Source organism: Parasteatoda tepidariorum, chromosome 5, assembly GCF_982258835.1.
Source record: "Parasteatoda tepidariorum strain Cologne lab strain chromosome 5, Ptep-v5.0, whole genome shotgun sequence".
NCBI lineage: Eukaryota > Metazoa > Arthropoda > Arachnida > Araneae > Theridiidae > Parasteatoda > Parasteatoda tepidariorum.
The window spans coordinates 115,733,534-115,758,027 of NC_141759.1; the positions used below are offsets into that span (position 1 = coordinate 115,733,534).

The 24,494-nt window shown below is 32.2% G+C and overlaps 1 protein-coding gene across 1 annotated transcript in view; it reads right to left on the reverse strand.

Annotated features, from left to right (window-relative positions):
* Window positions 1-16,095: 16,095 nt before the first annotated feature.
* The window catches only part of LOC107437127 (uncharacterized), a 29,942-nt gene continuing 21,543 nt past the window's right edge, over window positions 16,096-24,494 (reverse strand). The window contains exon 6 of the mRNA XM_016049028.5: window positions 16,096-16,190. Within this exon, the coding sequence (XP_015904514.2) occupies window positions 16,173-16,190 (18 nt within the window). The 3' untranslated portion in view covers window positions 16,096-16,172. The remainder of the gene's footprint in view (window positions 16,191-24,494) is intronic.

The window sequence follows — 24,494 nt, forward strand, 5'->3', positions numbered from 1 at the left end:
GTGTCCAAAATAAAAGACGGGCTATCTTGAATAACCATTGATCCAATGATTGGATCTTCACGTTCTAGGACTCAATCTCAATGGATTGAGGGGATAACCTCAAATATGTTAATTAATTATTTGGCGATATTTCAACATGCTTCTATGATTATCCCTCGTTAACTCGGGTAATAATAGGAAAAATCGGTTAAAAATAGGACAAATTAAAATATAAGAAACATAGAAAATGCCCCATGAAGTGAAAAATCTACATAAAATTCAAAATATTAAATCTATCATCAATGTCCTATCCCTGGTGTAACATTATAAGTTTTAATCGCTGTGAACTCAATTTATTGCCCTATTAACAGAGAAATTTCGATCGCTTGATTATCGATAGAAACTAACGGGCGGCAAATCTAAAAGGAGAAATTATTAAAATGAAATATAATTTTTATGAACTATATTTTTAAGGAGATCAAAGAAAGAAAAAAAAATCAACAAAAAATTTGTGAAACTTGTATTACGATCAGTGGTTACCCATGGGTCAAGTGTTTTTTCTTTCTGGATTAACTCCGTTAAACATTTAAAATCATGGGTTGCTGTCTCCATGGATGTTTGTCGTCTGATCTGTTTTCATACCTCCTGCCTATATGCACGTGTTTCAAAATACTTTTCCTCCTCCTTCAGCATTCATATTTACATTGAATTCACCGTCAAACCAGTATTTAATTATACGTTAATAATAAAAAGAATATAAATTATTATTGTGCAAATACATTAAAAATGCCTGCTGCTGAAAATAAAATAAAAAACAGCAGCAGTTGCCATAGCAACGCATGCAATGACGACGCATGCGCACTATTTACTATTTCTCTTGAACACGGTTGAAAAGTGTGTAGAAGCCATCCAATCCAAACCAAGACACATTTTACGAATGGGTAATAATTAAAATTTTCACTGCCTTAAAACGAAAAATCTGTCACAATAGAATATAGATTTTGCAAAGGGTTTGTCTTACGCTACCCGTCATGCTAACCTTATCTTTTTACCCCCTTAGCGATTGGTTCGATTGGCTCCTGCATACACAGTGAAGCTTCAATAGCGCTAATGGAAACGCTTTTCCAAAACCTCATCAATACTTTTCAAGTCTTGAAGAAAATATATATCTTTTTTAATCCCCTACGTAAGCCCAATAATGTTGATAATACGTTTATAGATACAAATGCAAATAATACTATTGCAAATGCAAATTAAGACTAAATTAGTCTAGCTTCAGAATACAGCGTCATTTGATGTTCATAAAATCGAAACTCATTCCTACTTTCTATGAAGTGTTTCTTTACCTCTATTTTTCTTTCTAGTAACGTTACATTAAAATATTTCGTAGTATTAATAATTAATTTATAAAAAGAAAAATTAATTTAATTTTCAAGCCCTTCTTTTGTGAGAAGGTGAGTAAAATTTTACTCACTGTAAAGGTCATGTTGTTGTAGGCGTATGCACTATGCAGAGGGGTGCGAGTGTTCTTGTTTTCCAGTGGCGCCAACTATGGCCAAGAATTCGACTTCTGCCACATCCGTTTATAGGGTGTGACCCATTCATACATCCATTCATTCATCCACAGATCGTAATTTTGACTTTACGATCCATCTCCAATTCAGAACCCCCAGAGATATTGATTTGTTATGGGAATATAGAGGACTTTGCGACTCGACAAATTTAACTTGCATCAGTCACCATTTTACTACACGGGGAGTCTTCGGCCACCTAGGTTCGAACCCACGAACTCTCGGACATGGGCCCAGCGCCCTACCTCCACAGAACGATCCATCTCCAATTCAGTACCCCCAGAGGTTTTGATTTGTTATGGGAACATGGAGGACTTTGCGACTCGACAGATTTAACTTGCATCAGTCACCATTTTACTACATGGGGAGTCTTCGGCCACCTAGGTTCGAACCCACGAACTCTCGGACATGGGCCCAGCGCCCTACCGGCCAGGCTATCCCAGCCACTGTAAAGGCTATATTATGCGCTTATAAATACCGAATATATAAATTCTGCTTTCTTAAAAATAGATATAAAGTCGATGAGAAACGATCAAATGAATGAATGCGGGGCGGGATAGCCTGGTTTGTAGGACACTGGGAAGATGTCGTGGGCTCTATCCCCACCGACTGATGACTCCCCGTGTAGTAAATGGTGACTGGTGCACGTTAAATCTGTCGGGTTACAAAGTCCTCCATGTTCCCATAACAAATCTATCCTCTGGGAGTACTGATCCAGGAGTTCCCTTGTCTTCTGGATTGGGATCAAAATGACAAGGATACGGAGTTGAACATTGGTAGTCGTAAACCCAGAATTGGGTCGACTGTTCAACGACGGATATAAAAATAAAAATGAATGAATGCATAACGCACAACATAATTTCTTAGAGTAGTCCTCTCTTCTTGAACAAAAGCAAATCCTTACTGTTACCCAAACAAAATCCTTCATTGGTATATCGTGTTTTCTGAATTAATCTGAAGATGGCAGCACTGATGCGGAAATCCACATTTAAAAATGGAGAAAATTGATATGAAGACCTTTTGATTCATATAACCAACACTCATCACGAAGGAACTGAAAGCATTTTATAGTAACATTTGAAGTAACATACTAACTAATCCGTTCACTTGTTTCAGAAAAGATGTAGTTATAGCATAGCAATAGAACAGTAAACGTTAAATGACTAAATAAAAAAAAGAAGATAACTAGAAAAACAGTGGTAGTCAAGAGTGAAACAAAAGAAATATATTGAGAAGTTTTTTTTTTTTCATTTTTATTTATTTTTTTTATTATTATTTTTTATTTTCAGCTCTTCCATTTTTTTTTCATTTTGTGTGGGCAAATGTACGTTTTCTGCGTCAAACAATTTCAGTTTTCCTCACTCACGTCTGGAAAATGATGCTTGTGAGAATGGGCGCCTATTTTTGAGCGCTTGCAATATGTCGACTTCTTCAATTATTCCATGTCGTTCTCTTTCTATTTTTTTTAAATTATTTATTTATTATTTAATTCTTGTTTGCCTACGAGCATTAGTTAACACTAGGTTTACGGTACTCGTCATTTTGACGCATTTCAAATTTTATAAGGAAAATTGCAATGCCCATTTGCATTTTTATTTTATCTCTTGTAATGACTTTTATCCATTGATCGAGGTAAATATATATTGAAGTCTATTTTCTTCAAAAGCGTTGAAATATTGAAATTCTCTTTGTAGTATACCTATCTCTACGGATATGCGTCAATTTGACGCGATTGTAATTTAGACAAAATTTTGAGTAATAACAAACGCAGAATGTCAATTGATGTCAGAGTGTCAAATTTTGAAGGTTTCAGTTGCTTAGTTCGAGTATTGAAAAATAAACTGCCAGAATATTTCATAAATATATATCTCATATTTTTATTTCTTTCTCTTATAGTATATAATTACATTGCTTTCAAAGTGCAGAGATGCCAGCTGCTTCGGACACGCCAAAATATACTTTAAAAAATGGTAAATAACTACCAAGTAAATTTGCAAATATATATATACATATAGTGTATGAGAGCAACAATATCACCATTTTAACTCTATTATACGCACTTAGAAATACATGCGTAGATATTTATGCATATTATGCCACGTTGTTGTGAGTCCCCAATTTTTTGTATAATTATTTCCAGTGGTATGTCTCAACTCAGACAAGTATTAAATTACAACATACTAGGGGCTACCATGCCAAAAGAAATAATTATTCACAAAATTTGAAGCCCACTCATTATGTGGCATAATGCGTAAGTATGTATGCATAAATGTGTTGTAAACAAAGTTTTCCTTACATTAAATTCATAAAATGACAGCCCTATGAGATGTAAAAGAAAAAGCGAATTGTAAAGATAATCTAGCGCAGATGCCATTCGCAAATACTGATTGTTTGGATACATAGTGGATAATAAAAACAAATTTTTTCTTTCTGTTTCCTTAAAAAAGTATTGAATATGTTAATGGTATTTTGAAGTATTTTTAGTGAAACAATGCTTCTTTTACTTACGCATTTACTTATTTAAGCATGACTCTCTCAATACGTCAAATTTTCACTCTATAGTTACATTTCTGTAGTCGGCAGAGCGGCCCGTAGGGTATTTCTTAATATTTATAGCTTAATTGCAAATAATTTCCATTAAACGATGCATTTTTTAATTTTATTTTTCCATTACTTTTTCTCTACACATAGATTCAGCAAAATAAAATATAACGTTAAGGTGATTTTATAAAACAGAGGCGAGAGCTGCTCTTTAAATTTTTTTTTTTAATGTAGAGACAAACTTTCACGAGGTATAATATTTTTAATTTATTTTTATTCGATGATAATTATGAAACTCACGTTATAAACAATTTCTAAAAGTGGCTTTATTGTAAAATTTTAATAAAATCTTTTAATAAAATTTGTTCGAGAACATGTTTTGATTTCAATCGGCGAAAGAAAACATACATTTTCTTTATGCAAAAATAGTCTTTCTGAATTGCATACTCTTCATCTTATTTATGATATTTAGATGCAGATTTGTTTTATGCCATTCTTCAATTCCATTCGATTGAGAAAGAAAACAGGTTACTTTAAAGAAATAAATAAATAAAGAACACTTTTATCGGTCACGATATAGCGTCGCTTCTTTGTAAACATTGGATGAATTGAATGAATGGTTTTTGAAAAGAAAGTAAAATCTGGGTGTGAAAAAAAAATGTTGTGAGCTTGTTTTAATAATGTGTCTGATCAAAAAAATATCGCCAATTTATAATTGCAGCTACGGTTATGAATCTTGAGTAGCCCAATCAATGAAAATCAAAAAATTTCTATTATTGCTTAATGTTGTGAAATCAACTGAAGAATTGCTAAAATAAATAAATAAAAACGAGAATTATTATTCCACCCAATTTTTTGTTGTTGCTTTATTTGAAGAAGTTGGAAAAATTCTTAACATTTAGAAAATGATTTGATTTGTTCATTTACGTCGCACTAGAGCTACATAATGGGCTATTGGCGACAGTCTGGGAAATATCCCTGAGGATGAACCGAAGACATGCCATCACAATTTTGATCCTCTGCAGAGGGGATGACACCCCTGCTTCGGTAGCCTGACGACCTGCACGCGAAGTCGAGCACTTTACGGTAGAACAGTTTAACGAGGACCCATACCGCACACCCTCGGTCCCTACGCAGACTGATCCAAGTGGTCACCCACCCGCACACTGACCGCAGCCAGTGATGCTTGACTTCGGTGATCTGCTGGGAACTTAATGATCAGTCCACCGCGGGACACATTTAGAAAAGCATAACCGAAAAAATATGTCATTCATAGATTCATAGGAAAATTTTGTTACAATATAATAAATAATATTCAACTGAATTAAAATAAACAAATTGTAAACTTTTGTCCACGTCTACTTAAATATATCAAATAAAGAAAGTAACTTATCTGAACAAGAAAATATTTCTCACTTCATACGTTAACTATAGTGTCTGAGTTGACATTGCGACCACTTTTTAAAGAGCACTACTCACATTTATACTGGAGATTCAATCGCTTGAAGTTAAAACGTTATCGTAATTTTATCTCCAAATTGAATTCAGTGTTATTAAAAAGTTCTCATAGCTTTCCGACCCACTGAAAAAAGTAGAGTATTCCCGCTACAGCCCGTGGTGGGCCAGAAAAGTCACGGAGGTTAAGACTCCATGACTAACTATAAGCTTTCTGACTAACTAAGATGCTCCAATATCCTTGGTGCTCTGTGTCTGATGACGATGCAAGGTTCATTTATTTCCTCCTTGCCGCACGAATAATGTGTCACAATTCTATTGGCGCTAAGAATATGGCGATGCAAGGGATAAATTACTCTTCTGGAAAGGATGGAAAAATACTCATACATCTCCTACAATATTTTCTTAATTGCAAATAATTTTCATTAAACGATGCATTTTTTTATTTCATTTTTCCATCCTCCTTTTTTTTAACACATCAATTCAGCAAAATAAAATGTAACGTTAAGGTGAATTTATAAAACAGAGGAGACAGCTGATCTTTCTTTCTTTTTTTTTTTTTAATGTAGAGACAAAATTGTACAAGATATAATATATTTTATTTATTTTTATTCGAGGGGAACTCTCATTGTATTTCTTTAAGTAAAATTAGGGGGAGGGGGCAAAATTATTATGATAGGTCTCGTTTTTCATGTAATTTTTGATGAAGTATAAAGGATTGTTTATTTGTCAGTTAATAAAAGGGGACACCGAAATCTCCTAAATTATTATTTTTCTTCTATTGTTCTTAATCGCTTCCTTCACCAATTTTTTTTGAAGAAAAAAAAATACAAAAAAGCAATGTATTTTTTTTTTAATTTTATTAATAAATTCAAGGAACTAAGACAAAACATAATACACAAGTTCCATTTTAATCTTTTTTATGTGTAAAAAGTATTTAATTTACCATCCGTTTACTCTCCCAAACTGTCTCGGGCAAATAAAAAAAGTGAAATATGAGTCTTTGTATAAGTTCACATCTTCATCATCTGAAAAATCATCTGCATTACTTTCACTTTCGCTTACGAACGCCATTTTTTGACTCTTTTTTTTTTCTGTGTAAATTTATCAACCATTGTATATACCAGGGGTTTCCAACTGGCGGCCCGGGGGCCGTATCCGGCCCGCGAAACTTTTTTTTTGTGGCCCGCGAACTAAAATATATTAGTTGTCATTTTTTTGCGGACAATTTTCGTAAAAAATTCTATATGGGTTTAAAATACTTTTCTCGTTTATAAAAACCTAATTTCTTCGTTTCTGTGAAATTTAACATACCAACGGTGCAAAGAAATTTATTTTTCAGGTTTTGCATCCAAGAAAATATTTATTCAAATGCAAAAAAATAATCATGTATGTTCTTTTTTATTTCATTTTTTTTTTTGTATTTTGTGAATATAATTTAGCATGTGCGTATCCAAAATTTTCTCGAAGAAATTCTCCGATTTAACTTTTTGAAACCACTCATTTTGGACGAAAATATTTACACACACATTTGTAAATTTTAAATGTAAATATCGATTCTCTGGTGGTTGCAGCAGACCAACCTCAATTTTCTCATTGAATATTTTGTGTGCTACTATGTAAGTTTTAATACCTTAACAATTAGATATCTGTTGCATATTAATTGTTTAATACATAGGCGCACATTAAAGTTATTGTAGCCCGAATTTTTATTATTTATTTATGTCTTTAAAATTATTATTAATAACAATTAAATATTTTTTAAAAATCTACTTCTTATTTTAATTTGTAATTCAATACTTCTGTTTTGTACAACTTGGTAAAACTCTGACAGTAATATTTAATGTTTCTTCAAACATAAAAGAGTCCTACAAAAAATTTTGATAAAGTTGCGGCCCGCCATTTGATTTGTGTGCTTAATTGTGGCCCCCGGCCTCATGTAAGTTGGAAACCCCTGTTGTACAAAATACGTCTGCAGTCTCACACATAGCTAAACTCCGACACAAATATTGGCAAACATCCAATCACAGCAGATTATTATTATTTTTTGTTTTCCTTCTGGCCGAATAAAAAACGTGATAAAACAAAACGTTTAGACAAATTCTGCTTTGGCCGAAATTATTCGGGATGATCAGAGAAGCGGTGAGGTAGTTTGAAGGGCTTTTGAGCTGCTTTAAACAAATTCAAATTGAACGTCTCGTGTTTAGTAGAAATTATTTTGAAATAATAATATTTAATAATAATGCAACTATTTAAACTTAATTAAAATTAACTCTTTTGATAAAAATAATAAACTAAATAATGTAGCTGAAAAATATTTCGCATAAAAACGTCTTTTGCGTTACGTTGCGAGCTTTTTAAGTTTTGTGCCAACATTATACAAATGATTATGTCATAAAATATATTTCTCGTTTTTAAAACTTGATGCTATAGTGCGTCTACTACTATAAAATTCCAATTCACTGGTATATAAGACATGTTAACTCGATTTTATAATAAGGCACCTTTTCATAGATTAAGGTTGATGGTGTCGATATCTACTTTCACCCCATTGGTGACCCGGACGTGATGTGAACCTACCTACCTTGACAGAAACTCCCACTTCGAAATGAACACGCCTATTTTGGCCTTTGATGGAGGGTCCACATTGAACAGTTGACTTGCAACATGTGACTGCGACATTATCCACCTCCTTGCGCTGTTGCTATTCAGTCTCGATCACACATAACGTACAACGTGTTCACTCGACTGCTAAAGGCAACACAGGAGCAACCACGACTGTGAACTTAATACAGTTCTTCCAATTTGCACTCAAAAATACGGTGACCTTAATACAGCTCTCCCGGCCTCTCGCAAAACAGCAACTAGTGGTATTCATTCATCGAATTCTATCGCAGCTATAATTCTGGTGGAGGGTATTGTAGTGTGTCTACCACTACAAAAATACAATTCCGTAGTATATAAAGACACGTTAACTCGATTGGGATACCTTTTCATAGATGAAGGTTTCTACTCTCCCCATCTGATACTAATATAAAATCAACGGATGTATTTGGACAGAAAATTATTGAAGTTATACTTCTTATGCGACTTCCAACAAGGTTGCGTTAAACGTTTAACGCTACATTTTTATTGGCCGGGAAATCACTTGGAAGGATCCAGTTTTCCCTCATTTATTTCCATATTGTTTTGGCTCTCACTAGCATAAAAATAATAAAAGTTATAAAAGTATTGTTTTTCTATAAATATTTTTGAAGTTATACTTCTTATGCGACTTCCAACAAGGTTGCGTTAAACGTTTAACGCTACATTTTTATTGGCCGGGAAATCACGTGGTAGGATCCAGTTTTCCCTCATTGATTTCCATATTGTTTTGGTTCTCACTAGCATAAAAATAATAAAAGTCATAAACGTATTGTTTTTCTATAAATATTTTAGTTTGATTTGATACACATATAATTTAATAGGGTAGTATTTTTTATTTTCAAACTTAGGGGATAACAATTGTAAAAAATGAGTGAAAACAATCCCACGGACAATGCGACGGATTTAAGGTTATGTCAAGGTACGTCTCTTGTGAATATCAATTGATTGTTAGGTTTTCTCTTTTGAAATTACATTATGACGCATTCACATACATTATTAATACAAATACATCTTCCATGGCGAGACGATGAGGCAACCACAAGCACTTCCACTGGTTCAAATGGTCCACGAGGAAAAAAAGCACAATATTACCGTTATTACAGAGCACGGAAGCGAGCGGAGCAGGAAAAAGAGTCGTTGAATAGAACTAGTGATCCTTCTACGACTGCTGATTCTTCTACAATTAACGTCGCAGGTTACGAAGTTTAACTTCTTCCGCGCGGAGGGACTCCACGCACTATTTTTTTCAAGTGGATGCTTTCCAGATTAATTTACTACCACTAGAAAAGTTTTGCAGACTTTTCGGAGAGCGGGAAGAAAAATATTTTGTTTCATAAATTATTTACGTTACGTTATTATATTACCCTGACATAGTGTGTCATTTTAATATAGTTTTTAAATAATTTAGTTTGTTTATCTGATGGAAAAAAAAATTAAATTGCAAAGCAATTATTATTTTCGGTTTGGGAAGTTATAAATTAAATAAAGAGCATAAATGGCATTTTTGAAGCGTTTCTACGGTCACTGGCCATATTATTAGAAGCGCTCTAAGATTTTATGTGAAATTATAATTATCATGTGATACTCTATACAGCTGTATTATTCTTAAACGACTGAAACCGGTTTGTACTTGTCTACGTTAGTGTATCAATGGGTTGACATTGTCATGCAATACGTTTAAAATAAATACAAATAGGAAGTGTATAAAAAATCTTTCGAATGATAACCCATTACATGTGTGTTTAAATATAAAAGTATTGCCTATAAACTCGTACAAAACATGTCATTATTAAAACACTACAGTGCGTCTAATAATTGAGTCGAATTATTATAATATACTACAGTCGAACTCGTTTATAACGAGCTCGGATTTAACGAGAACTCGGATTTACCGAGGGAAACGAGAATATTTGGTTGGATCAATGTTAAGTCTATGGAACAGAAGTCGCTTTTAACGAGCAAGACCCGGTTTTAGCGAGCAATATTTTTCTGTCTTGCAATCTTTTTTTCAAAATGATAAGAAATGCCCGCGAAATTAAAAAAATAACCGCGAACTGAAACTTCAAAGTAAGCTAACAAAAATAAATGTTTTGGTAAGAATCTTTTCCTTTATTTTTCTTCCCGTTTATTGCTTCTTTCCTTTAAGACTGTAGCGCAACTAGAAATTTTTTGCTCGTTGAGGGGGGGGGGGGGGGGTAGTTGTCATTAAATTAAGAAAAGTATTTAATTAAATTAATTAAAGTAAATAAGTATTAATTAAATTTTATGTAAACTCAATAATTTGACCTCCCAACCCCCCCTCTCCTGGTTGCACGCCTGCCTTAAGGACCCGTTTATTACGAGCACTCGGATTTAACGAGTACATGTTACGGACCCTTTGTGCTCGTTATAAACGAGTTCGACTGTAGTACAATGCTTGATATAATTAATATTCCATATTCTTTTTCAATATATTGTCTCTTTATTTCATCGTCAAATTTATATTATGCATCGTCTCATTTAACACGGATTTGGATACACGAACGTCAACAGGTTCACACCAGGTAAAAACAATAATGCTGTATAAAGTATCATCTGATCATTAAGATTTTGCGTAGAATCTTAGAGTGCGTTTTATGGCCTTGGACTGTATTTTCTCACATTCATTCATTTTGTCTAATGAAAGATCGAAATGACAGGATCCCTTATTCAACTAACTTTCCTAAAAAACCTTCTACTTAGCTACATGCAAATTTTTATGCAGGGGAACTGCAAAACGTGAAGGGAAAAAAAAATTGAAATCCAACATTAAATAACAAAATAATAAAAAAAAAAGACATCCAATTGAACTTTTTTCCCCTTCCGATTAATATTTTAAACTTAAAAGAACGGCAAACGGAAATCTTTCTTAGAATATCTGTGTACTCTTAAAATGTAGTGCGTTAAAGTCGAAATGTTAAGCGTAGCTACATATTTGCACAAAATAAGGGCGAGAATAAATGTAAAAAATGCTTCCTACGCATAAATCCCGGGACTTGTCATTTTTGGCCGACGAGATCCTCTTGCAAAATGTAATTTGATACCTTTTCTCCATCAAAGGTTTTCGTTGATGGTTTCATCTTGCTCTCGTTAGTGTTACTTAAATACTGCACGACAGATTTATAAATAATGAGTAAAGTTTTTATACTTTGAGTGAAATAATCGTTTTAAGATATCCAATATTTATGCAGGAAAGGCTGCAATCCATAAATTACTTCGATAAAAATCAACTCAAATGAGCTTTCTTTATATCATATCCGTCGTTAATCAGCCGACCCAATTTTTGGGATTTACAACTACTGATGTTCAACTCCGTAGACTTGTCATTTTGAACTCAATCCAGAAGACAAGGGCACTCCTGGATCACGTATCGGAAGAAATTTGCCTTCGTGGAGGACTTTTCGATGGAGCTAACCCCCATTTGTTGCGTCACATGGAGAGGAAGACCACGAAAACCGTGATGCAAGCGGACTCTAACCCGCGATCCGTCTAGCACTTAGGATATTTCGCGTCAGCACTGCGATCTTTGCAAGCCGGAATTCGTACCGACCCGCCATCGCCGGGATTCGAACCTGATTCACCTCATTGGAAGGTTTTATTCCCCTCATCCATCGCTGCTTTGTTTATAGAAATTCTAAATCAAATCTGTTTCGTTGATACTGAAGAAGAAAAAGAATTTTTTGATTGCATTACTTTACCTGACACATTCGCCAACTCAAATATAATGGTTTATTATTAAGTTTCTTCACCCCCACCCCCAATAAAGATTCCGACTGACGTCACTTTACTCACCAACAGACTTAAAATGTATCAATGATCAATCTGTAGAAACTGTTTGGAATGCTATTCATTTCAATCATAGAAGATAAAATGGCAACATTATAGCCCTAAACACTTTAGTTTGGCTGACGTCACACTCTGTGCCGACGGAACATTTATTTCACACACCGGACAGGGAACGATCAAGACAAATTCAGGCCCAACAAATTCTCCGGGCTCCTCACAAAATATTTTGAAATTAAATTACTCAAGTTTGCATAATATTTTGAGTCCTAACAATAAAATTGAATCTATTGAACTGCATGATTCAAGATTCTAAGAAAGTTTGAAAGCAGACAATTGAAGATTATTTTTCTAAGATAAAATTTACGTATCTATAAATTAATGCAAAATATAAGACCACAAAACAATGTTATGTCAAAATAAAAGTAGTTTGGTGACCACAAACAATTGAAATCAGTGATTTTTGCTAAAAGTCACTGATTAGCTGAATTATTTCTTTATTGTAAGCTGTAATTATTCATGTCATGGAAATATATGAACATTAAAATGTATTTTTTTCGTGCTTTAGCAGACTTAAATAATCTTATAGACTCTTCAAAGTTCTGCGGTTTTCATTTTCGACAGAAATGATTGCTGTTATTGATAACATCATTAATGTTATCTTTAAAATATTTAGCAAAATTGAATCTTTTGTAGTTTACTTTATAACAATGGCATCCGTTAAACCTATGAGAAAAGTCCATTTTTTAAAAGTGTCTCTATAAAAATATAATTAAAAAATCATAAATTGTTTACAATTGGGTATAATATGAAAAAAACACAACTACTTCGATTTAGTAGGAACAACGTATGACGCAATGCTAAACGAATGGAATTTAGTTGTTGTTTATTTAGTTATTGTTATTAGTAGTTGTTGTTATTTGCTTTAGTTGTTGTTGTTTATTTAGTTGTATTTAGTTTCAATAACTTTTCTTTATAATGCAATAAAATCTGGCGAGCAGCTATTTAAACGATCGAACACTTTGTTTGTTTATTTGTGGCTTGAAGTTAGGCTCGCAGAAAATGCCGTTCATGGGTTAAATTTAGTAGGAACAACACAACCTGTGACGTAGGCTATATTATACCCAATTGTGATCCTTCACGTTGGTATTTTTTGAGTTTAAGTAATCTGTTACAAAATCACACATTTTGGATTTTATGACATGTATCGATTTTAAGTTTAATCCGTTAACGAAGCGCCGTCATTCGATAAAAATGGATATTAACACTAAACGTACCATAACCGATCAAATGACCGTTTAAGAACTTTTGCATCTCTTATCATCTTATCGTTTTTGCACATTTGACTTCATCATGACTTTTTCTAACAATTATACACGGCTAATATTCTATTTATTATTATTTTGTATTTTGTTTGTTTCGAATAATACTTGTCGTCTACCTATTTCTACCACAAACTGTCATTTGAGCGGGAGAACAATTTATTGCTTTATAAGGTTATCGGATCAGAAATGAGGATGTAATGCGTGTTCAACATATTGCATTCGATGAGTTGCACATTTCTGTAAAAACTGTTGCGTGGTGAGTTCAAATCAGAATAACTGTGAATTCAAATTTCAAGAAAGTACAAAAAAATTTTAGATTTGTGTCAGAAAAAGTGACAAAAACTAAATGTTTTGCTCATATTTTATTTTAATAGCTTTACATCATTTCCAACAAACTGTTAGTTTTTAGCCAGAAAAATGCCCAAAATGATCAAGACATCACAAGTTCTTAGAAGAAATAATATTAATGATAAGAATAATAATAAGAATTATAATTCTTATATATAATTTTACAATTATAAGAATAATAATATGAATTATAGAAATAATAATAATTAAAGGAAATATGTTAGCGGAAAATGTACAAATGAAAACACCCTGATATGTAAGAAAGGCGTTGAGCAATGAATCAAAAATTCTTATTCTTTGTGTTTGTAATACATGAAAATTTTGTTTAACTACAATAAAGTTTTTTTTGTTTATTTTCTTCCTAACATCCATATTTCATGCATTCAATCAAGAAACATAAAGTCCGGACATTTGACTGCTTATGGTAGAAATAGGTATTCATTAAGTGTTGGTATGTTTAGCGTTTAATGATAAATTCTAAGAAACCGAAAAGGGAGGATATATTTAATGATGAATAAGATTTCATTTGAATGAATGAGATTTCAATGAATAAGATTTCATTTGCGTAAAAAAAAAGATTTTCTAGTTTGTTTTATTTTTTACATCTTTTATACATTTTTTTCGTTGGCAACTTTACTTTTCTAGCTTCAAATAATTTTTGTTCTCTTCATTGACGTCAGTTGAGTCTTGAGAATGGGCACCTGTTTTTGAGCGCTTGAGAAATATCGAATTTTATTACTATTTTTTAATTATTTGAAGCAAATGAATATATTTTAATAACAAAAAAAAAACCTATTTTGTGATAGTTTTTTTCTTATTAATTTGCATCTCTACATCATCAGTTATTATATATTTCATGCGTCAATTCATTTTGTAGTGAGCTGTCAGACTTCGATGCATTTTCATTATTAGATTAATTTTTTTCACTATTTAATATTTTTTATATCTTTTTCAATCAAAATTTTGATATTCTTGCTTAACGGTCTTCGACTGCTAGCGGTTCAAAAACGATTTTCCTCACATAATAAACATCAAAAATTTGCCAAAAACTCAAAACTTTGCCAGCATATTGCCTGCTGGATAAATTTTGCATAAAGAAAGCAATAAAATCAAATTTTAATAGAGAGAACAATGCTTTTAACATAAAAAAAAACATTGGCACTTTACGGATATGAAGGAAATAGTATATGCGATTTTTTCATACTACACCTGGAATTTGCATGACAGAGTTAATTTTATTTTACTACCGTCGTTGAACAACAAGCGACTACTAACGTTCATCTCCGTAGCCCTGTCCTTTTGAACCCAGTCCAGAAGACAAAGGAATTCCTGGATCATGTTTTGAGAGAAATTTGCCTTCGGGGATTTGCTTTTTGATAGAACTAACCAGCATTTGCTTTACATGGAGAAGAAAACAAACGAAAACCTCCCCCGGTTAGCCTGACGGCAACGGAGCTCTAAATTACGATCCGCCTACAACTGAGGATATTTTAAGTCAGCACTGTGGTCGGTGCGAGCCGGTAGCGGAATTCGTATCTACCTGCCATAACTGTGATTCGAGCCTGGCTCACCTCATTAGAAAGCGAACGTCAGATTGCATTTAACATCCATCAAAATTCGGGCCACTTATCATGTTATTAGAGTGCTGAAAGTACATTTGGAATCTGTAACCAGTGGTCAGAAGAACTACATTATTTTTGTAGTTTATTACATTTCTAACAAGTTTGTTACAAATGTAGTTAACTGAGCCGTGATCGCTCAGGGGATAGAGCATTCGCCTTCCAATAACGAGAACCGGGTTCGAATCCCAGCTAAGGCTGGTTGATGCGAATTTCGCCCCCTGCTCGCACCGACCACAATCCTGACGTAAAATATCCTCAGTGGTTGACGGATCATGTGTTAGAGTCCCTTTGCCTTCAGGGTAACCGTGGGAATTTTTCGTTGTTTTTCTCTCCGTATAACGCGAATACGGGTTAGTTCCATCAAAAAGTCCTCCACGAAGGCATTAAATTTCTCCCAATACTCGATCCAGGAGTTCCCTTGTCTTCTGAATTGGGTTTAAAATGACAAGGCTAAGAAGTTGAACAAGGGTAGTTATAAACCTAAAATTGGGTCAGCTGTTCAATTACTGTTATAAAAAAGAAGGAAAAAAACAGTATCGAAGAGGGCAATTTTTTCACATCTTCAAAAATTTTAATCTGTCGGTTTCTTTTGAAGGTCTATAACGAAGAAGGAAAAAAAAACATTACGAAACAATTTTCAGAATATTATGAACTATTTATAATAATTTCATATTTATTATTTAAAAAAAATATTGAAATGCATTTCTGAGGAAAAAATGGAGTTAGGGTAGCAGAAAATCGCCATTTGATAAGAGTCACCCTATGGCAACTATTGCCCAATGTGTTTACTTGTTACATAAAAGGATGTTTCTTTTCTGCATGGACTAATCATATTTATTGAACAGACTTAATACAGAGAGAGAGATGAGTGTCTTCTTCTTCTTTCACATCCTATTCAGCTTCTATAAAGATAAAATGAAAGTCAGTGAATGAGTTGAAAACATAAACAATCATTTGAATATGAAATGCAGAGGCAAGGGATGTAAGATAATCTCAGACGAAGACCTTCTTTGCAAATGCACCAGTCATCAACACTCTTAAGAGTCCAGGTAATGAGAACAGTTCTAATTTGTTTAAGACCGTTTTCTGTTACTCTACAATTTTTTCATTATATAGTTTTCAAAGTAAGTTACCCATAAATGGCAAGTTAAATCGGACTCATTGCTATACCCTCCCAAATGTTACGCATTAATTTTTTAATGCATTTGTATAAAAAGTTGGAGGTAAACACTATTTCAGAAGATCACTGCAAGTTTAATACAAGGTAAAGAAAAACAAAATCTAGAAAAAGAAAAACAAAATCTAGAAAAAAGTTGGGATTGCCTTAATACGATCACTGGCTCTCCATGGGTCAAATGATTTTTTCTTTTCTGGATTAACTCCGTTAAACATTTCAAATCATGGGTTGCTGTCTCCATGGATGTTTGTCGTCTGATTGATTTTCATATCTCCTGCCTATATACTTGCTTCGAGACGCCACAAAATACTTTTTCTTCTTCATATTTATATTGAAATCACCGTCAAGTCAGTCACTATACGTTAATAATAAAATGAATATTAAAAAAAATACTTTAAATTATTACCACGTAAATGCATTAAAAATGCCTGCTAGTGAAAATAAAAATAAGAACAGCAGCGGTTGCCATAGTAACGCATGCACACTGTCTACTATTATTCTTGAACACAGTTCGAAAGTGTGTGGACGCCATACAATCCAGGCCAAGACCCATTTTGTCAATGGGTAATAAACATTTCTATTACTCTATTTTTTAAGAAGAAATTTTTTTTTTGTTTGTTTGGCCTATCCATAGTAGGATGCATTACTTTCGAGAGAAGAAGTGAGCCTTAAAGGATGTGTAGTTTATTCTTGGTACACCAAGAATAGCTTCTGGTGAAGGGGAGATGCCATTTTTGGTATTCATTCATAGTAAGTCACACAAGAATGTTACTTTGAGCTTAAATGCACAGAGAGAACATGAACTCTAACTAAATTTAACCCAACAGGAGAAATTAAATATTAAAAAAAATATTGAATCCAGTTCAAAGATAGTTAAAAATTAAAATGTAGTTATCTTTGCTACACAACTGAAAACGTACATATATTTTGAAACGGACATATATATTGAAAACATACATACGAGTATATATTGATTCTGTTGAGCAGTGCGAAGAATACAACAAATTCTCGATTGTGGAAAATCTCCAGCCAAAGTATGCCAAAATGGACGTGTTCGAAAACGAAAATAATTCACAGTATCTCCATTATTGATACTTATTAATTATTAAATTATTATTAATATCTTTAAAAGTTTAATTTGGTGTTGAGTAAAACAAAATTATTTTTAAACTGTAAATTCGGAGAGATATTACAGTTTTAAGCTTTTTAGTCTCTTTAAAAAATTTAGCTTACTTAATAAATTTTAGACTATTTAGAAAATATAGTTTTTTAAATGTACTCTTTCAGTTTGTGTCTTGTAGTTTGCTGAGGAGAAATCAAAATGTCGAATTTAAATTGATTTCACTCGAAACATTTAGAAAAATTGCATTGGCATCAAGCATGGTACTCCGGTTGAAACTTCAGCAATCAAATGAGAAAAGGTCAAAAATTTGATTCACGATAAATTCTATTCGGAGGTTTAAATTTTGTCTGAAACAGTTAGAAAACAAATGAAACTTTTATTGTCATCCAATAAAGAAGTTGACATTTGACCATTTTCTTATGAGGAGTCAAAATTTTGATGAACGACAAATTCTCTGAATATCCTACTACACTATAGAAATCTAATGTCCCATATTGTCATATTATAACATAATTTACTATCAGTAAGAATTTAACTAGTAATATGAACACTTTTCTTGATTGTCATCAGCATAATATTAATTTAAAATTACAAAGGCATTGTTTACTTGTAAAATATTGCTTACTTAATATACTTAATTTAATGGTCTTTACTTACTTATGATGTTGATTATTTTTTTTTTCAAATTTAAGACATAAGGCTAAACTTAATTGCTTTACAATTAATAAAACAAGTGAATTATACTTACTTTTATATTTCGCTTTACCCTGTTAACATATGTACCGAATTAAAATAATGACTCACATAATTATGAAATATTATAACTTTCGTATTAGTATTAAACAATCTCTTAAGCAAAAAATATTTTAACGACTTTTTATAGCACCCAAAAATTAAATGAAAATTAAAAAAACTTAATCGTAGATGAAATTGCAATGGTAACTGAGAAAATTTGTTAAGACAATAAAACTTTAAATCTTATTTAAGTGATTACAAAGAAAAATGATTCATGATCACTAAGGCCCGGATTTTGATGACATTTGCATTTTTTGCATTTTTGGACATTTTTTGTCTTTTAGAGCATTTTTTTAGATTTATAGGGCATTTTTCTTTAAATTTTGGGGCGTATTTTGCATTTTAATGCATTTTTTAAAGTTTTCGGTTAATTTTTTCCAATTTTTATTATTTTTTATCAATTTTCATTATTACACTGGCTTCCAAACAATGAAGAAAATCTATAGGATATTAACAGGTGAAGCAAAATCTTTTCAAATTGAAGAAGAATTGTCAGTAAGTGAGACCGTCTTTTTCAAGTACACACCTATAACATCAGTAGACGTTGAAAGAAGCTTCTGCAGGAATGAAAATTTACTTTCAGACAAGAGACGCTCGTTTACATTTCAAATTATCAACAAAAAAAAATTAATAATCCAATGTAATTCTGATATTTAGTAATATTATGAGATGGGAGTTGTTATATCCCTCAAAGTTTCTCTACAAAGGAAAAATATTTTGGTGTCAATATATTTTCCTTTTTTTGTTATTTTGTTATTTGTTGTCAAACATATTTTTCAAACTTTAATGAACGTAGAACAAGTATTGCATTGCTTTATATTTTGAAATGACTCATAATAATTTTAAAGAGCAAAACATTTTTTTAATTCAATATTTTTACTTTATTTAAGGCATTTTGCGCAATTTTTGCATTTTTAAGGTCATTTTTTGCCCTTTTTAAGGTCATTTTTTGCCCTTTTTAAGGGCATTAGTTGAGATTTTTTAGGTCATCAAAATCCGGGCTCTAATGATCACAAATAGACAAGACTGACATAAAAATGTTTGGTTTAAGGAAGCTAGAGCAAATAGAATTATTTTTAGAACTGAATTTTCCAGAATTCAGTTAAGTGAATTTCAACTATAAAAAAAAAAAATGTTTTGTCAACATTTTCTAAATTTATTTTTTCAAGATTTGATTTTATAGGTGTTTTCAGATTTTTTGTTCTATCCTCACTTTCATGCCCGAAAAAAGTTTCCTCTTTCGCGACTTGTACTAAAAAAGAACCTAAATTTTGCAACATTCGGTCGATGGATTAACACAGATCAAAAAGTGAATAAAGATAGCCAAATGCTACAGAATAAAATATTTTTGCTTACAATTATTGAAAATATTAACTGGAGTTAAAAACCCATTTATGATATGTTTCGAGATGGAATCTTTTGTCAACAGTTTTTCGACTCCTTTAGATGGCGAGTTCATTCTTGTAACAACTTTTCTGACAGTGCCTTCAGTGATTCCATTCAGTGAAGCATTCTCTAAATTACAGCTTTGCTCGTGCAGTTGCGACTTCTGACTGGGTCTTCATTTAAACACTGCCCAGAAAACCTTATGGCAACCTTGTCTTGGAATTTTCTTTTTAGTGTCAAGAAAATATTTGCTCTGAAAACATTTATTCAATAAAGTAAAATATTGCAGTTTTAAACCTTAAAGTTATGTTTGGGCGACCACCGGTCAAGTTATATTCTTCCTTACAAAAGAAACTTTATCAGTTCATTTTAATAAAACAAACGCACCATTAGGTACTTATAAGATTGATAAGAGGCAGTTCACTTATTGATACGGAGATCTTCCACACATCTGACCAATGATGTCGGCGCTACATAATCAGCAAAATGGCGTATTCAAGTTTCTCTACACAAGTTAGAATGTTAATGAACGATACGTTAGTAAATGACAGAGCCGTATCGCACATCGAATTACTTGAAAGATAATTCTTTCACTTAACTTTGATTTTTCATTTGTTTATGCATTTTATTGTAACCATGATATATTTTTGTTTTGTGCAACTTCGAAGTCCGTTTATGTTCCTCTGTCTTTGCGCTAAATCTCTGTGTAAATATAGAGTGCAAGAATTGAAATCTTTGTGAAAGAATGCGTCACTTGAGAGAATGGATACTTGTTGGGCTTGCCTTACTCGAAATAGAATGGAAAGAACAGTTGCTTACGTAAGCAAATGCCACACTTCAACGATCCATCAGGATACCCACACACTACGTCACTTGCAGGTATCCCCATTCGAAATAATGGGTTTTCTTGTTTATCTTTGATATCAGTTCTTGACAAATTGTGATTAAAATTAATATTCAATAGTAATGATGACGATAAAAACTATTGCACATCACTATTGCTTTTTATTAAAAAGATTTTGCAGACAAAAGTTTTTAGTCCGGTTTTGCATTCTTCAGACAAAAGCAGTCCATTCCAGATTCTAGCTCGGATTCCATCTTACGGTCTTTTTTTTTTTTTTTTTTTAAGTTGTTCTTTCGGCATTGTTTCACTGCATGTGAAAATAAAATAAAAAATTCAGTCGATGTTTTACATAAATTTATAAACCGGCATAATTCCTTAAAAGTGGAACATGTTTTTTTTTCAATTAACATTTAATATAAAATATGTAAACTGACATGTTTCTCAGTATGCTTTATTTTTATGTTTCAGTATGTTTAATTAAAAGGAAATGTTTTATTTTTTCTTTCTTTCTTTTTTTTTCAAACGACATTTTATAGATTTATAGATTTCAAAATTTACTCTAAAAATATTCCTCCTTTTTTAATTTAAAGTTATCAAATCATGTTTACTTAAAAGTCAAAATTCACAGTATGTTTTGTTTCTGTTACGACAATTCATTAATTTCCATTCTATTATACTGTATGCGGATTTATTTATTCTTTCGTTTTACAAATGACCATTAAAATTATTTTAAAATCTCTTATTCATACGTAGGATTTCTTTCTGCCTTACCTTTTACGTGAAATTCAGCTAACATAGAAGGTTTATTGGAATTGATTTTATCGCTAAGTAAAGGAAAAGAGCTTTTAGATTCGGGGAAGAAAATAAAATTTTGCATAATTTAATATATTTCTCAAAATGTGACTTTAGTGGTACCGAAGAACAATTACGAGAAAAAAATTTCTACGAAGAAAAGGCATTTCCTGCCCCAGAGAGCGATAATAACTGTTTCTTGGATCGATGTCCACCCCCGCACGAATTCTACACTATGTCCCAAACTCCCACGCATCGACCTTTTCCTGACGCGTGTACCCCCCCTTCTCTCCAGGAAATTCGGAGCTCTTTCTTGGGTATCCTAGCAACAGATGCTGTGTCCTTCCAAAGATACGATCTCATGAACCGAGTTAAACCACCACCAAGACCTGATGATTTTATATATATATATATATATATATATATATATATATATATATATATATATATATATATATATATACAGTCGAACCCCGCTATAGTGAACCGTCTGCGGACTCAGTAATGTGTCCACTATAACCGATGGTTCACTATATCCAAATTTTTTGAAGAATATTTTTTGCATAAGACAGTTGAATGATTGAAAATTGGCTTTGCAATTTTGCATAAGTTATTTAAAAAATTATTAACTAATTAACAGATAATGAAGCAAAAATTGATGGAAAAAGTAATTACGTCGCTAAATATTAGTTTTATTTTCACTTTTTATGAAAAAAATTTGTGATTTTTAATTGAACACAATTTGATTTTAAATTGAGTTCATCAATTTTCTTATCTACAATGTGCAAAGAATGCAAGATTTTTACATTTTGAACAAGATTTGAACCATCTTAACAAAGCATCTTTTACGTTTTCTCTTTCAGCTCCACGCTGTTTTTTCGATGAAACCATGTTTTTGTCGTATGCCGCAAGAATTGCACTTCGATTTTTCCAAATGTTTGAAACTGTAGATTTTGACAAGGAAAATTCCTTACACAGTGTCAATTGATTGGTTCCATCATCAATACGCTTTACAATTTTAACTTTGTCCTCTATCGAAAACGCTTTTCTCTTTAGAGAATTTGCCATTTTCACTGCTTTTGAAATAAAAATCTTGTCTGAAATAGATAATGTAAGAATATGAAGAGAGCAGCTGTAGAATGAGTTAAATTGTTGCCCTTCTTGATTGTTAAGGGGTGATTTGTAAAGAATATGGTCTGAACAGATAAGAAAATTCCAAAAATTCAGCAGGTGGCCAAGTTAACTAGTTGTAGAGCAAGCTTGGAGAAAAGAGATAAAGCGAGGCTTGGCAGGGAGGGAGGAGTATAAGATAAATGATCTGTTTGACATTTATTACAGTATAGTTAAAAGTGATAAGCATAAAGGAGAGTAATATGACACATTTTATAGGAATGCATTCATTTTCAGTCCCAACACCTACAAGTTTAAAGATGGAGGACTGAAAAAGATGTTTAAAGAAATGAAATTTGAGTCCACTATAACCGAGTTTCCAAGTTCTAAGCTGTTCACTATAAGCGTTAAAAATAACATTATTTAAATAGGAATACGGACGGGACCGCTGAAAAAGTTCACTACATCCGAGTGTTCACTATATCCCAGGTTCACTATAGCGGGGTTCGACTGTATATATATATATATATATATATATATATATATATATATATATATATATATATATATATATATATATATATATATATATATATATATATATATATATATATATATATATATATCAATGCTAGCTTTCTTGTTTGAGAAAGTTGAACTGCTGTCTATAATAGAACAGTAGTTAATCTGTTTCCCAAAACCACCTGCAGAAACAAGCTTCCAGAAAAGTTAGAAAGAAAAAAAATTGCCAAGGATTTTAAAATATGTTCTAAAATAGAAATAAAAAATTCCAAAATCTCAGAAAATGTCAGTAAAGGGCAAAATTTTTAAAAAGAAAAAAAAAATTAAAAATCTGAGTCTTAATTAAGAGCTACTGTAGGGGTCTCAACTTTAACACATACAATTAAACAAGCAAATCCCATTGAGTAAATAATGTTTGTATATTTAAAATACACAACAAGAACAAATAAACATGGAAAATAAATTTCACAAGTATTACTTATTAATATTACTTCTATTATATCAACTCCCTTCTTCATTCGAAACTTCGCTCATTAGCAGACTATATAGATGGAGAGAAGCGTGCTACGGAACCCTAAACGCGATTCTCTTATTTAAATATTTATTAATGTATAAAATATTTAGTTATAAAATATTTAATTAGAGATTTTTCATTATTTTATCAAATAAGGTCTTATCAGTCTATATCTAGTCTAGTTATGAATTTGTTTTTAAAACGAATAAACCGAATTCTTCGAAATGAAAAGAAAGGCTGTTATTATAGGGAAACATATATATTTCTTCTATTTTGAAAATCGCGGTAGGAAATACAATATTTGATAAATGCTTTTCATAATTTGTTCGCTTTTATTAGAAATATTATATTTTATTTTTAAAAGATGCAATTTCTATTTCATTTCACTTGAAATAATTTCACCCGAAAGATCAAAGAAATTATGAATACCAAGTTGGATCGAAATAAAATGAGTGGTTCCAAAAAAAGTTATAAAAAGTACTAACTTGTGGAACCGCTCGAACTCTTCGACGGAACCCTAGGATTCCGCGGAACAGCATTCGGGAAACGTTGAGCTAGAGTACTCAAATCTCTATGGAGGCTCTGTACCTGATAACAATACAAATTTCACGCGTTTTCAGTTCTTTATAAGTATAAATAATCTTCTTCTTCTTCAGGAGCGCACCAGCCCTTTGCAGGCCTTGGCTGCCTCAACGGCACGCCTTCTCCAGCTCCCTCTGTCCATGGCAACTCCCCTCCAGTTCTTAAGTTTCAGGACTTTGAGGTCGTTTTCAGTGTCTTTGAGCCATCGAGTAGGTGGTCTACCTCTAGAGCTGGACCCCTGAGGGTTCTTGAAGGTGGCAATTTTTACAGGGCTATCTTCAGAGCCTCTCCATATATAGTAGTATAAATAATAGTGATTTTATAATGAATCGAAACATTTTCAACTTATTAGAATGTTGAA